The following is a 15068-nucleotide window of genomic DNA, read 5'->3' on the forward strand; positions in this document are numbered from 1 at the left end:
TCTTTGCCACTAATTAATTTGCAATTAAAGTTAATCAAAGCGTTTTTATTAATCTTAATCGTTTAAATAATGATAATACCATAAGTTGTTGATTAGTTAATCACAATTTACTAATCAAATTCACATTAATTAAAAATTAATTAGTTACTAACTTGATGAATTTTGATTGTCATTGATTAAATGTCATTTTAGATTAATTAAAATTGATACTAATTGAGAGCATAAAATCTAAGTTTATTGATTAGCGAGTTAATTGTTGATTTGATTAGTTACAAAAATGTTATCACTCTCACACTTCAGATCAACAAATTATATTTTTTGGCCATTGCATCATTTTAATAACATTTGTATTAATTATTATTATTATTATTATTACATAGATATTTATATAAATTGTTGTTATTGGCTTTTCACAATCACAATTAGATGATACAATTAAAGATTTTGTCAACAAATGAATAGTAACAATTTAGATTTTCTTAATCTTGTATCAGCTGGATAAAGATTTAAGATTAACTATTAATATTAATCCTTTTGATTAGTTGATTGTTTCCTTAATATTGCCTTCTGATACAATAAATATTTTCATTGATTCATAAATAATGACTTTTCCATAATTAAGATTATTGATTATCACAATTTCTAATCAATTTAATCCTCTGAATGGTATAAGGTGAGGATAGAGCGAGTGAGAAAAAGACAAGAAAAGAGAGAGAGAGAGAGAGAGAGAGAGAGAGAGAGAGAGAGAGAGCAAAGAAAAGGGCAAAGGAATTGGCAGAAAAAAACAACATTGTGTTAAGAACAAAGAAAAATTTAACAATTGATTAAGTGCTTATGTAAAAACAATTAAATCTAATTTCAATAAAGATTAATGGCAAAGCTTGAATCATTTCATGTATCCAAAGGGTTGAGATAAATTTTCGATGTGTAATGATTTTCAGGGGAAAAAAGGTAAAGTGAAGGCTGAAGATTGGCAATTGTAAGAGGAAAAGTAATGATTAATAAACAAGAAAACAATCAAATTGAGTCTTGTCGATTAAGAAAGAAAATGACTAATTAGAACTGGTAAGATTCAGAATTTTTCAGTTTGTTTGGCTGATTGTTTTAGGCACTTTTCGATTCAATTTCTTAGAATGGAAGTTAAAATATGTATATAATAATAGTATATCGAGGAGGGAGTGAGGTTCTTATAAGAAGGTGGGTAGGGTGGAAGTGGAGAAGATAATCTATGATAGAAGTAGGAAAAAAGATATAACATTGATGATGTCCGAGTGATGAGTGGGAAGGAAGAGAAGTATTTAGTAATTTTCCTTCTTCAGGTTTATTCAGTTGATTGTTGTTCTGTTGCTGATGATGAAGGTATTTCCTCGGTGGGTTGTAATTGTTGTTGCTGTTGTTGTGATGATGAAGCTGGTTGATCATCACTGGTTCCTTCAAATGATTCTTCAGATGGTAAAAAGTAAGGATTTTCACCAATGGCTTGATCAAGTTTCTTTTGAATGTTTTCAAATGAATCAACACCCAAGTAATCAACTGAACCAGCTTCCCAGGCTCGTTTACGACTGTAATCATCAAGGTGAGCAGAGTTTCCAATGATTCCAGGATAATGACTATCAGTTGGTGAATCAAGACGTAATTTAGCTAATTGCGAAGCCAAACCAGACTAGAATTGAAAAAGATAAATGTATTAGTTTCAAGAGTGGAAATTCAAAGATTGAAGAGTCAAGTAAATTAGTTAATCAAGAGAATATGAGAGAGAATCTTGAAAAGAGAGAGAAAGAATAAGGAGAGAGAAAGAGGAAAAATAGAATAGAATGAAAAAAATTGAATCAGAATGTTAATAAATTAGTGGAATTGTAAATTTGCGAATGAAAGTAGATTGAGAGAGAAATTTGAATAAGTTTACCTACCGAGAGGTCTAAGCTATTACATGGAGTTGATAGTTTGCTTAATTTTGTTGAGCTTTGCTGATTAGCTGATTGTTTATCTCTATTAATTAGATGAGGTAAATTTTTTAATCCGATAGCCTGATTAAGTTTAGCCTGAATATTATCAAAACTATCTAAACCCAGATAATCCATTGAATTTTTCTCCCAAGCTTTAAGTCTTTTGTCTAACAATTTATCATCATTTAAATTATTAACATTTGTTACAATGTTTTCATTAGAAGTGTTAGTTTGCGATGAGATAATTGTGTTAATTGTTAAATTATTATCGTCTAGGGTTGGTGAAGGTGTTGCATCAACATAATTAAGCTTATTCCGGTTGTCAGTGTTGTCTTTAATTGTCTGATTGGTTTGGATTACCTCCGATTCTTTAATTAGAATAATAGTATTATCCCTTTGGATTGAGGTGTTATCATCTTTATCATTATCATCATTAACATGCAAATCATTATTATCTTGATTGGTTAAATGTTGCGACTCATGTGAAGTAGATTTACCAAATTTAGTGAATATACCAGCCTATGAGGTCGAAGAAAATATTTGCAAATTGAAAAGCAAAACCTAATAATAGCAAATGATTAATGATAATCATTGAGACAATCAACGGCATGCAGAAAAAAAGGCAACAATTAACAAAGCAAGCAACAGTCAAACAGAAAAAAATTGATGGTAAGCAGTTAATTTCATGGAGAAATTTAATCACTGATTATCCTTCAAAAGATAATGAATAAAAAATCAATTGGCAAATTAAAGTGATCAGCTAATTGTAAGAAACAAGGAGACAGAGACACTAGATAATTTAGCAAATTGATTGAATGGGAATCAAATGTTAGGTAAGAGACAATTAACAAAAAAGAGTGAGCATAAATCAAATATAAAGGGAATCTTTCACTTGATTAGTTCAAACAATTGAAAACTTATCAATCTAATTTGATTAACTTTGTTTTCATCCACTTAATGATAAAATGAAATTAAGTGAAGCTTTTTATATATAAATTAAAGATTAACTCGTGGAGTTTTTGAAATTAAATTAACTGATTAAGACAATTGTTGAAGTACTTTTTCAGTGGATAAATAGCTGAGTGTTTAAAAAAAGCGTGAAAGACAAATAGTAAATGATTGGAGGATTAATTTGATTTCTTTAGATTAGGTGGGGGTTAACTTGAGTTGCTCTTTTCCTTTAACTTATATCCTCCGTAGTTTCTGCTCTTCAAATTAATCTCCTTGACTCAATGACACTTTCAAAAAGCAAATTTGGTGTATTCTTTTAAGCCCAGGACCATTCAGTACATTCAATTTTTGAGAATCGTACCAATGAACCTCGATTAATACTCACACAGTCGGAAGACAGATAAGGTTGAACTTGGTTGATGAAAACGTCCCACCATTTTTGAACGTGTTCCAATTGTTGTGTCTGTGATCCAATTGCGGGTGGTATAACTTTCCTGGTCATTGCATTGAAACCATACATCCAAGGTTTGAGAGCACCAAGGAAATGGACAACTTTAACGGTATCACCAAATCTGAATTCACATGTATCAATGATCATCAATGGAAAGCCAAAAATTTGTTAATTGGAGAAGGAGAATGATGAAAAGAATGACATAGCCATGGTTTTAAACGAGAAAAATAGAGATGATCCAGAAATGGATGAAAAGACATGAAGAAAAAAAAATAAGATATAATTAGAAACGGAAAATGACAAAAATAGATAGAATGTTTTGAACAGAAAACCTCTTTCTTCAACTGAAACATCATTCTTCCTTGATTTTTTCTCTCTTCCTGGAGAGAGAAAAATGGATACACTTTAGAAGATACAATAAAATGAAAAATTCGAATCAATTATTTCCTCTATCTCTCTCTCTCTCGCTCTCTATGTGTGATTCTACCTTCAAGAAGAAAACATTGATTTTGAAAAAAAATTCTCGACAACGTCAACAATAAAATCTGCATCAACGACAGAAAAACAAAGATGAAGTCTAATGACAAGGGGAATCACAAGAGGAAACAGTTGATGTTACTAAATATACAATGAATATAATATAAATTGTATATTTATAATTGAATGTTTTCCGTTGACATCCTTTTTCCTCACCTCTGGTATGCAGCAGGATAAGAGTAAGTTGAAACTGAACTCATGTTATAAATGAATGAGAGATGTCTTGAAATATCACTGGTAGACCAATCAGAGAAATAGGTATTCAATAATCCTTGATCGCCGCCATCAAATGAACCACTTTCGGAAGCAAGTGCACACAGATTGGCAAAGGTTTGCTCACTTGGTCTAAAGACGAAAAGACCTGTATTAAAACAATCAGGCCAACCGATATCACAAACAGCGGATAATTCTTCTTTTTGGAAAAGCTCATCAATATTTTTTAAGGTTAAGGTGTCAGCATCCATAAAGATACACTTTTTAAATTGTGTTAATCGCCAACAATGAAGTTTGGTTAAGGTAACTCCTAATTCTGGTCGTTTCATAACTTCGAGTATTTTATGTTCATTACTGTGCATAACATCAACTTCCTGGACAAGGTCATAGGCTTTGGATAAACATTTTCTGATATAATAGAAAAGAGATTAGGATTATAAGAAATAATTGTCAAACAGTATTAATTTGAGGCAATGTTTCTGGTTCAATGGAAAGAAACTAATCAGTTATGAATGAAATTTCAAATCTAATTTTGAATCAAGTCTAGGGCGAGGTTAAAAAACGTTAAAGAATTTGGGAGAGAACATTTGTCTTGTAATGATCTTTTCCCTTTTCTTCGTAGTAATAATTAGGAATCGAATCAAAAAAAGGATAACATTGACAATGACAATCGTAGAGGAGGAAATCAAATGATATGATGATGATGGTTAGTGAAAAACACCTTAAAAGGGTATAAATTAATCAATTAGTAATGACATAGGAATAGAAGCTTCATGAGAACAGGTATGATTGGTGGATGATACATGGAAAAAAGCATAAGATTCATTGGAAAAAAAGGGAGAGGCAAGAATGGAAGAGAGAAAAGAAAGACGGGGAAAGTAAAAACTCGTTGAGAAATGACCTCGAGCATATAATCTTTTCGAATGTCCTTGAAGAAAAAAAATATTAGTAAACCTCTGATAATTTATCAGTAAACAATCAGAAAGAGAGAAAAGAAAGACGGGGAAAGTAAAAACTCGTTGAGAAATGACCTCGAGCATATAATCTTTTCGAATGTCCTTGAAGAAAAAAAATATTAGTAAACCTCTGATAATTTATCAGTAAACAATCAGAAAGAGAGAGAGAAAAAAAGAAACATTTAAATAACAGTATTTGTAGATAAGAAAAAAAATTATTAACCTCATATCTGAGCTGACTGATGGGGTAACGAGAATAACCAATTTTCTTGTAGTACCAACGTTTCTCAGAGAATGAGCCAAGACTAGAGCACCAAGGCAGTAATTGTCATTTGTGGAAAGGGTAACAAATGCTTCATCACCTGAAAACGAAGGAAAAAAAAAACAAAGAATCAAATTAACCTTAACCCTTAAAAAAAATCGTAGAATAGAATTTGAAAAAATTCTATTCTCCAAATTTCTCCTTATGAAACCATGAGAAAGGTAAAGATTAAACAATAAATGAACTCTTTCAAAATCCAAATAAATACTCAATTTACCTGTTATTTGTTCCATTTTAATTAATGAATAAAAGTCAAAAATTCAATAAACAACAAAATCAATAAGACAATATTGTAAATTCTGCAATAACACAAACAGAAACAGAGAGGTGAAGAGAAAAGTGAACAAAAAAGAGAAATAAAATAACAGCAAATCACCCGAATACTGTTCACAATTAAACGAATGAGACTTTAAATGAAGATATGGTAACACTGGAAATAGAGAAATTAAATTAAATTAAACCAGAAATAAGATAAAACATCAACTTCCGCTGTTAAATTGTAATTAAGATTTTCAAGTTAAATCGAACCAAAATTATGAGAGAAAACAAATTATTTCCATTTAAAAGCCGAAAAGTGTCGCCACCGGTTAACCGTTTCTCTTTCTTTTCTCTTTCTAATCGATGATAAGCTGAGATTAGAATTCGCCGGTGGCGCCACAGCAGTTCTTCAGCTCAGCTTGAAGCTCTCACGCCATCTAACCAACGCTGAAGAAAAATCCAATTCAATTATTTATCTCTCTCTCTTTTTATTAATTGTGCGTTTATCTTTCTAGTTAATTAATTATTTATTAAGGTGAGTCAATTTAATTATTCTATTGGAATGGTTAATCAGTAAACCCATTCAATTGTTTACATTACCTTTTTAAATGGATCATTTTTAATTCTCTGTATCATTTTCTCTTTCTCTTTCTCTTTTTCCTTTTTCTCTTCTCCTTTTCTCTCTTCGTCTCTCTTTCTCTTTTTTTTCTCTCTGTCTTTATCTTTTCTCTCTTTCTCTCTGTGTGTCTGTTTATTTCTTTCTTTCTTTTTATTTTTTTTATTCTTTTCTTTTATTTTGTCTTCATTTTGATATTATTTTTTTTCATTTTATAAAATTTCTTTTTCTTTTCTTTTCTTCCTAAGGTGGTATTCGCTTTTCTCTCTCGCTCTTTCTTTCTTTCTTTCTTTCTTTCTCTCTCTCTCCTTCCGATATAAACACAGATAAATACAATTCCTCATGTCAGTCAACATGTCAGGAACAGTTGTTGTTCCAAGGAACTTTAGATTATTAGAGGAACTTGAACAAGGCCAGAAGGGTGTCAGTGATGGAACCATCAGCTGGGGCCTTCAAGATGATTCCGACATGACGTTAACTCAATGGACTGGAATGATTATTGGCCCTCCAAGGGTAACTATTTTTCTTGTTTCGTTATCAAATTTACCCGTTTTACTTGGTAGATGTTCAACTTTTTCTGCCCTGTTTCGTTTCGTTTAGTTTTTTTCTTATCTTTCTTCCTTTCTTCCCAAAATTCTGAAGAAAAAACTTGGTGCATGGACCGAAAAAAAAAAGAATATTCTGTCTGCTTATATATTCTATCTGGAAAATCTCATGAAATTTTTTTTGATTCGTTTTCAAATTAGTTCCCAATTTAATACTAAATCAACATCCACAACATTATTAATAATCATTCCATCACTTTGAACTGTTGATCGCCATAATTTTCTTAACATGATCACTAATCATTTATTTCATGTTTTTCTTACCAAACATAAACTTACATCATATGTATAAACCTTCTAATTTATTTTTTCTCTTTCTCTCCTTTTCTAACCACAGACTCCATATGAAAATAGGATTTACAGCCTTAAAGTAGAATGTGGTTTAAATTATCCGGATGAGCCTCCAAATGTTAGATTTATTTCCAAAATAAAAATGAACGGTGTCAACGAGAGTAATGGAGTTGTAAGATCGATTTTAAGTTCTCCCATTTAACCATGACAGATAATTCGACATGACAAAACATTAATTGTTTTGTTTTGTTGCCAAAAATTGAGATCTAATTTTCGATTTTCTTTTCTACTCTCTCTCTCTCTCTCCTCTCACACACAATAGGTTGACCGTAGGAGTATACCTGTATTAGCAAGGTGGCAAAGAAATTACTCCATAAAAACTGTTCTGCAAGAGCTTCGCCGTGCAATGACACTTAAGGAAAATATGAAATTAACTCAACCACCGGAAAGCTCTACTTTTTAATCAAAAACAAAAACAAAAATTTTGAAACAAAAAAATCTATGTGTTAGTCACCATAATCCAAAAACACAAATCCAACCTCAAGTGAAACAACAATTACAACAAAAAACTGATTTTCTTTATAATGATTAATCCACTTATATTTTCTTTCTCTCTTCCTTTCTCTCTTTCTCTCTGTGCACGTACGGATTAAGACACCAACTTTATCATATATATAAATTACATATAATTATGGAAAACGAAACAAAAAAAAAGACTTTAAAGTTTTAAGAAAAAAAAGCAACAAAATAATCAAATTGTTATTAATCACTTTGTTTTTTTAGCTTAGAATCATCCGTTTATTTATTTTTCTTTTGATTTTCTGTCTCAATTCGGTTAATCTGTGGCCTCAGAGATACATCAGTCAGCGCAATGATCATTCGTAATTGATTGACTTGATGAAAATTAACAGTGAGAGAACAAGAAAAGGAAAGAGAGACAGAGGAGGAAGATAAAGAGAGAAAGTCAAAGGAAAAAGAGACGGGAGGTGAAAGAGATAAAGCGATAGAGAAAATTGAGATAGTTATACAATAAATTTGAAGAAATGGGAAGAACAAAAAAGGGAAAAAAGTGAAATTAAGAGAAAAAATTAAGCAGAAAATAAAAGGAGGGAGAGAACGTGAAAGAGAGAGAGAGAGAGAGAGAGAGAGAGAAAAGAGAGATAAAGGAAGAGGCAAAGGAAGACGAAGATAGAAAAGTGCGGAGGAGGATGAGAGATATACAGAAATTTGTTATAGAAATAGGAAGAAGGAGTAAGAGAAAATGGAAAGGGGAAGAGAGAGAAAGAGAAAGAGAGAGATAGAGAGAGATAATTAGATAGAAAGAGGAGAGAGAGAGAGAGCAGTAGTCATCTTTTCCAAAATTCTCGTTTCATTGGGCTCTTTTTTTCTTAAGATATTTTTCTCTTCATTTTAAAAGGTTGACTTTTCTATTCTACAACAGAACACATCGACGTTTCCTTTTAATTTTGGGCACTGGACATAAAACCGCTCGAATGGCCTCATCAAAGACAGCTTTCAATCCTTTCTGGGTTAAAGCTGAGCATTCCAGGTATTTAACAGCACCAATTTCCTTGGCCATGGTTAAAGCTTGTGGATAAGTTATGGGAGCCAATTTTCTTTCCTTAAGTTTCTCAATTGTTTTTAAATCATCACGTAGATCAAGTTTTGTACCAACAAGTATAATAGGTGTGTTGGGTGAATGATGACTTACTTCTGGATACCATTTAGCACGAACATTTTCAAATGAGGCTGGATTGACCAAAGAGAAACAAATTAGGAAAACATCAGTCTGTGGATAAGATAAAGGCCTTAATCTGTCATAATCTTCTTGTCCTGCTGTATCCCAAAGTCCAAGGTTAATTGGTTTACCATCTACCATTACATTGGCTGAATAATTGTCAAACACTGTTGGTATATATTCACCAGGAAAGGCGTTGGTTGTATAGCTGATCAATAGGCAAGTTTTACCCACGGCACCATCACCGACTACAACACATTTAATAGCTTGCATTGTAAATTCTATTCTCTTTAATTGATTCTTCAATTGTTCCTTATTTTTTATTCTATTCCTTTTCTTTTCGGTTTTCTTTTCACCTTTTTCTTTTTCTTCTTCTTCTACTTTTAGTTCCGTTGGTGTGTAACAATAAACAAAAACAAAAGGTGTTAAAGGTTTACAATTTTTAACAAACGTTGATATAAAATAGATACAAATTACAATTAGAAAAAGTAGAACAAAATTGTTTATGGTTTAACACTAGGATTTAATTAAAAAATACACTGAGAGACAAAGTGAAAAATAATATCAAGTTTACAGAGAAGATGAAATGTTGATATAAGAAGAAAAAATTTTTCTTTCTATTTAATTCGATTAATCGAAATAATCGATTTTGAGAAAATCGATTTAAATCTCATTCTATTTTCTAACAAAATTTGAACATTTGCATTTCTTTGTCAATGGAATTAAAAATGGTTTAATTAATTGCGAACGAATCATTTCAATCATGGAACATTCTCTTGAAGATCAGCTTCTTGAATAGTTAGAAGTGTTGATTATTTTTATTTGTTTCCTTCGCAATTGTTATCAAATTTTTATCGTTTTTTTTGGAGATTGGAGTCATTTTGATATTTCAATGTTGTGTTTTGATTTTACGATTTGATGATTAATTATTTGCGTTCTGATAATTGAATGATTATTTCTTATGAAAGATCTTTAATTATTCTAACTCGAGTTAGAATTATGGAAAAAGTTGTAAAATTGTTTTTCTTTTTGTGAGAAAAAGGTGATTATGTTTTTGGCGCTCGTTTGTTTAGTGTTTCGGTTATCCGGTAGATGGAAGAAAAAGTGATCACGTTCACAGCGGAAGTTGAGGTTTTAGATTTGGAGTTGGATTTGTTTTCTTAATTGTTTCTCAGACAAATTGTCGATAATTAATTAATTAGGTGAGTTAATTTCCATTTCTATTGGTTATTGTGATGATCAGTGTCCTGGGTCATTGTTGTTGTTCAATGGATTAGTTATTCCAATTCCGATTGTGTCCTGGAATTGATTCTAATCTTTGAGATTTTTAGTCTCTTGTTCACATTTCTTTTTCTCTCTTTCTCTCTCTCTCTTTTCATATGTTGTGTTTCTTTTTTTCTTTCTTTTAGATTGATCATCTATTGTGATTAATTAATTTGTTTTTTATTTGTTTGATTGTGAATTTAGTTAACCAAGATGACTAAAGTAAAGACCAAGGAGCTTCGAGGAAAGAAGCGAGATGAATTGTCTAAAAAGTTAAATGAATTCAAGCAAGAATTGGCAAACCTTAGAGTAGCAAAGGTTACCGGTGGAACAGCTTCTAAATTGTCAAAGATTAAAGTTTTCCGTAAAAATATTGCTAGAGTTTTAACTGTAATGTCTCAAAGTCAAAGGAGAATTTGAGGAAATTTTACAGAAAAAGAAACGGATTCCAATTGATTTAAGACCAAAATTGACCCGAGCTAAGCGACGAGAATTAACACCAACCAGCTCAAAGAAAACAAAAAGGCAAATGAGATCAGAAAGACGATACCCAAAAGTCAAATACTATTTGAAAGCCTAGAAAATTAATGATAACTAATGAAAAGAAAACAATTTTTTTTTCTCACAAACAATTAAGTTAATTGTAATGATGTGTTTGTTTCAATGTTTATTGAATAATAATTATCATTAAACTAACATGTTATACAACAACAACATTTTGTATTTTTAATATTTTTTATTCTTTTTCTTTGTTTTCTTTGTATAATTTTGTTGTTTTTATTTATCAGCTTATCTGATCTTCATCAATACCAGGGATTCTCTCATTGAAATATAATATCAATCAATAGAATGAAATAGAATAGAATCATTGAGAAAATGATGACAATTGTAGTAATTGAAGGTTGATCATTTTCTCATCAGATGATTTCTCATTCTCGTCTCAAATATTTTCTTGATTATCTCTATGTCAATTTGAGTTTCTGGTGATTACTTTTGAGGAAAATAAGGCGACGATCGACCATATCCTGATGTTGATGATTATTATGAATGTAAATTTTTATTTAGATTATGAATTTGTAGAACTCTAATCAGTTAATGTGATGAGAGTTTCAACGATATTACCACCATGTTCTCTAAGTTTCATCTCGGCAACACTCTTGGGAATATCTAATTCTTTAACAATCAATTCCACATCTTCTTTTTTGATAATCACTTTAGCTAATTCTTTTTGTCGAGCATTTTTCTTAGCAGTTTCCAGATTACGTCGACTTTCAAAAAGATTCATTGCTCCAGCAATATCTTGAGAAGAAAATTCCTCTTCTTCGGCATAATCAGTAACCTTTTCCAAATCAGCGACACCGGAATCATGTTTAACTGCTTTTTTAACTGGTTCCATTTTGTACCAATGTTTCCAAAAAACAAAATCAAAACGAAAATATTTCAAATCCTGTTGACCAAATTAAAAAAAGAAAGACATGTGATTAAGAAATCAAAGGAAAATCAATAGACAATATTTTACTTATTACCAATTAATCCAAAAACAACACCACGAGCAATGGAAAACTGACTAATCTAAATTCAATCAATCCAATAAACAAAATGTAAAACAAATTAAAGTTCCGCTGTTAATTAAATCACAACAATCACTTCAAAACAAAATTAAATTTTCCTTCCAGATGATCAACCAAACCGAAGAGTCGAGACTAGTGACATCTAGTGAACTACTAACAACATATTCGTCAAAATAAAAGACTGACACTCGATGTTAACTCACAAATAAACACGAATAGAAGAGACAAAATGTTGACGACAACAATTTCGTTTGATTAGAACTCGATGAAAATAGGAAAGAATAAATAATTTGATCGCTAATTGTTCGTAATTGTCACAGTTAAGTGGATTTAATCAATTTCTTTTCAAGTTTACCCGCCGTGGGTAGAAATCGCCCTCTGGTGGATAACGAATGAAACTTATTCTCAATTTTGTCAACATTGGATAAGAATTGATAATCTTTGGGTTTGTTGTTTTGATTTTTTTTTTGTGTTGAAAAATTGTTCTTGGAATTTGATTTGGTGAGCAAATTTCATTGATAAATCCAAATGTCTCAACATGATGGTGTTAGCTGTGATTCTTGTCTTAAAAGTGACTTTCGAGGTAAAAGGTTTAAGTGTTTAAACTGTCCAAATTTTGACCTTTGTGCTGAATGTTATGAATCTGGTGCCAGGGCAACGGGACATAATCCAAATCATGCAATGCAATGTATTCTTACGAGATCTGATTATGAGGTATTCTATGGTGGTGAACCATATAATACGGAACAGGCTTATTCGTTTACCTGCCCGTTTTGTGGACGAATGGGTTTTACCGAGATAACTTTACATGAGCATGTTTTACTTGAACATTCAGGGGTAACTCAGGAAGTTAGTTGTCCAATTTGTGCTTCTGTACCTGATTGTGAACCGGCTCATGTTACAGATGATTTTTCAACCCATTTAGCATTAGAACATCGCAATATTCGACCTAATTCAGCTCGTGTTTTACCAAGTATTAGTGGAAGACCAAGGCGATCACAATTACAATTACATGCTGCTCCAGGTTTCTCTGCCAGTAGTGGAAGTAGGGGAGAGTCAATGGATCCAATAGCTGAATTATTATCTACTTTATCTGGAGTTCGTCGAGCTGCAAATTTAGGTCAATCTCAGTCAAATCAAATACAACAACTTCACATGCAATTACAGCAGGAACGAAACGCTGGTTCAGGAAATATTGGAAGCTTATCAAGTGGAGGAAGTGGCAGTGGACCTGCTGCAGATTTAAGTAATAGTGGAATTAATATTCACGGTAGTGGACGTGGAAGTAGTCAACGACAGTCGAGTAGTAGATCATCAGTATCTCGAAGACATCAACATACATCATCATCAACCTCAGGATCTGGTCAACAATCATCTCCTAATTTTCCTTACAGAACAATAGCCAGTACCTCAAGTCAATCAACTCAACAATCACAACACCCACCAGGTAATTTACCTCCATCTTATCTGGTTGTTTGGACACCACCAACAACCACATCTTCAGGTGTCTCAACAATTGGCAATACAATCGCTCCACCCTTGCAATATGTTTCATCCCCATCAACATTTGCAGCTAACATGTTCACAACACCCTCTTCGTCAACACCAACCACCACATCGACCACCACTCAGTTTACACCATTAATCTCAACCCTGGAAATTGATAGTCAGCTTGTTGATCAATCTGAACAAATTGATCGAAGTCTTTTCACCCAAGAATTATTGCTCAACACTATGATGGAAGGTCGTGGTTTCTCCCATTCCAAGGCCAAATATCGTAGGAATCGTAAAAATCGTAGAAATGGTCAAATGAATGATGAAGAAAATGATAATGAAAAAACTAATCAAGAAAAAGATGCTAATGGTGATGATGATGAAAATGATAATGAAAGTGACGAGTGTCAATCTGATGAGGAAGATGATCCACCGTTAATTGCTAAATTACGACAATTGTTAACACCTAAACTTCCAGAAGACTTGCTACCCTCTTTTTAAATCATTTTCGCAATGATTCTAATTGTTTCTACTCTATACTATTCTATTTCATTCTATTGATTGATATTATATTTCAATGAGAGAATCCCTGGTATTGATGAAGATCAGATAAAAAGCTGATGAAAAAAAAACAACAAAATTATACAAAGAAAACAAAGAAAAAGAATAAAAAATATTAAAAATACAAAATGTTGTTGTTGTATAACATGTTAGTTTAATGATAATTATTATTCAATAAACATTGAAACAAACACATTATTACAATTAACTTAATTGTTTGTGAGAAAAAAAAATTGTTTTCTTTTCATTAGTTATCATTAATTTTCTAGGCTTTCAAATAGTATTTGACTTTTGGGTATCGTCTTTCTGATCTCATTTGCCTTTTTGTTTTCTTTGAGCTTTCGGTTGGTGTTAATTCTCGTCGCTTAGCTCGGGTCAATTTTGGTCTTAAATCAATTGGAATCCGTTTCTTTTTCTGTAAAATTTCCTCAAATTCTCCTTTTGACTTTGAGACATTACAGTTAAAACTCTAGCAATATTTTTACGGAAAACTTTAATCTTTGACAATTTAGAAGCTGTTCCACCGGTAACCTTTGCTACTCTAAGGTTTGCCAATTCTTGCTTGAATTCATTTAACTTTTTAGACAATTCATCTCGCTTCTTTCCTCGAAGCTCCTTGGTCTTTACTTTAGTCATCTTGGTTAACTAAATTCACAATCAAACAAATAAAAAACAAATTAATTAATCACAATAGATGATCAATCTAAAAGAAAGAAAAAAAGAAACAAGAAGAAACAAATTAATTTCTATTAACACAACATATGAAAAAGAGAGAGAGAAAGAGAGAAAGAAATGTGAACAAGAGACTAAAAATCTCAAAGATTAGAAGCAATTCCAAGACACAATCAGAATTGGAATAACTAATCCAATGAACAACAACAATGACCCAGGACACTGATCATCACAATAACCAATAGAAATGGAAATTAACTCACCTAATTAATTAATTATCGACAATTTAACTGAGAAACAATTAAGAAAACAAATCCAACTCCAAATCTAAAACCTCAACTTCCGCTGTGAACGTGATCACTTTTTCTTCCATCTACCGGATAACCGAAACACTAAACAAACGAGCGCCAAAAACATAATCACTTTTTTCTCACAAAAAGAAAAACAATTTTACAACTTTTTCCATTATTCTAAAAACACTCAAATTCTAAAACAATTAACTTTTCACTATCATTGACAATAAAAAATCTATAATTAATCATCAACTGAGATTCCATGTAAATTAAATCCATCTTATAATTGATATGATTCGCTTCAGATTTGACCATCAACCATTTCAAATG

General features: G+C 31.5%; 6 protein-coding genes and 1 pseudogene across 7 annotated transcripts; 3 read left to right on the top strand and 4 right to left on the bottom strand.

Moving 5' to 3' along the window:
- Positions 1–213: 213 nt before the first annotated feature.
- Positions 214–5888, bottom strand: LOC128387271 (glycogenin-1-like). 2 transcript variants are annotated; one of them, XM_053346458.1, is made up of 6 exons: positions 5594–5888; positions 5278–5416; positions 4042–4506; positions 3283–3469; positions 2307–2465; positions 214–1663 (listed from the first exon to the last, which is right to left on the bottom strand). In XM_053346458.1, exons 1-6 carry the CDS (start codon positions 5607–5609, stop codon positions 1322–1324), a joined length of 1308 nt encoding a protein of 435 aa, XP_053202433.1. In that variant the 5' UTR covers positions 5610–5888; the 3' UTR covers positions 214–1321. The 2 variants fall into 2 exon arrangements, with proteins under 2 accessions (XP_053202433.1, XP_053202434.1); XM_053346459.1 differs by lacking the exon at positions 2307–2465.
- A 137-nt stretch (positions 5889–6025) lies between these two features.
- Positions 6026–8290, top strand: LOC128387273 (ubiquitin-conjugating enzyme E2 variant 2-like). The gene is made up of 4 exons (XM_053346461.1): positions 6026–6169; positions 6499–6763; positions 7193–7318; positions 7469–8290. The coding sequence occupies exons 2-4, from the start codon at positions 6593–6595 to the stop codon at positions 7607–7609; spliced, it is 438 nt and encodes a 145-aa protein (XP_053202436.1). The 5' UTR covers positions 6026–6169; positions 6499–6592; the 3' UTR covers positions 7610–8290.
- On the bottom strand, positions 7917–9469 carry LOC128387272 (ras-related C3 botulinum toxin substrate 1). The gene has a single exon (XM_053346460.1). It carries the CDS (start codon positions 9155–9157, stop codon positions 8579–8581), a length of 579 nt encoding a protein of 192 aa, XP_053202435.1. The 5' UTR covers positions 9158–9469; the 3' UTR covers positions 7917–8578.
- Positions 9470–9981: 512 nt separating this feature from the next.
- Positions 9982–10861, top strand: LOC128387203 (60S ribosomal protein L35-like; annotated as a pseudogene).
- Positions 10862–11178: 317 nt separating this feature from the next.
- Positions 11179–11840, bottom strand: LOC128387204 (huntingtin-interacting protein K-like). The gene is made up of 2 exons (XM_053346384.1): positions 11674–11840; positions 11179–11594 (listed from the first exon to the last, which is right to left on the bottom strand). The coding sequence occupies exon 2, from the start codon at positions 11541–11543 to the stop codon at positions 11232–11234; it is 312 nt and encodes a 103-aa protein (XP_053202359.1). The 5' UTR covers positions 11544–11594; positions 11674–11840; the 3' UTR covers positions 11179–11231.
- A 298-nt stretch (positions 11841–12138) lies between these two features.
- LOC128387200 (E3 ubiquitin-protein ligase KCMF1-like) lies at positions 12139–13968 on the top strand. Its single transcript, XM_053346380.1, has one exon. The coding sequence runs from the start codon at positions 12247–12249 to the stop codon at positions 13711–13713; it is 1467 nt and encodes a 488-aa protein (XP_053202355.1). The 5' UTR covers positions 12139–12246; the 3' UTR covers positions 13714–13968.
- On the bottom strand, positions 13905–14863 carry LOC128387202 (60S ribosomal protein L35-like). The gene is given in 3 exon segments (XM_053346383.1): positions 13905–14187; positions 14190–14476; positions 14709–14863. Coding segments are annotated over 2 exon segments (369 nt in total). The 5' UTR covers positions 14410–14476; positions 14709–14863; the 3' UTR covers positions 13905–14038.
- Between the last annotated feature and the right edge of the window lie 205 nt (positions 14864–15068).

This window comes from Panonychus citri, unplaced genomic scaffold, assembly GCF_014898815.1.
Source record: "Panonychus citri isolate SS breed McGregor unplaced genomic scaffold, ASM1489881v1 Contig00077, whole genome shotgun sequence".
Taxonomy (NCBI): Eukaryota; Metazoa; Arthropoda; class Arachnida; order Trombidiformes; family Tetranychidae; genus Panonychus; species Panonychus citri.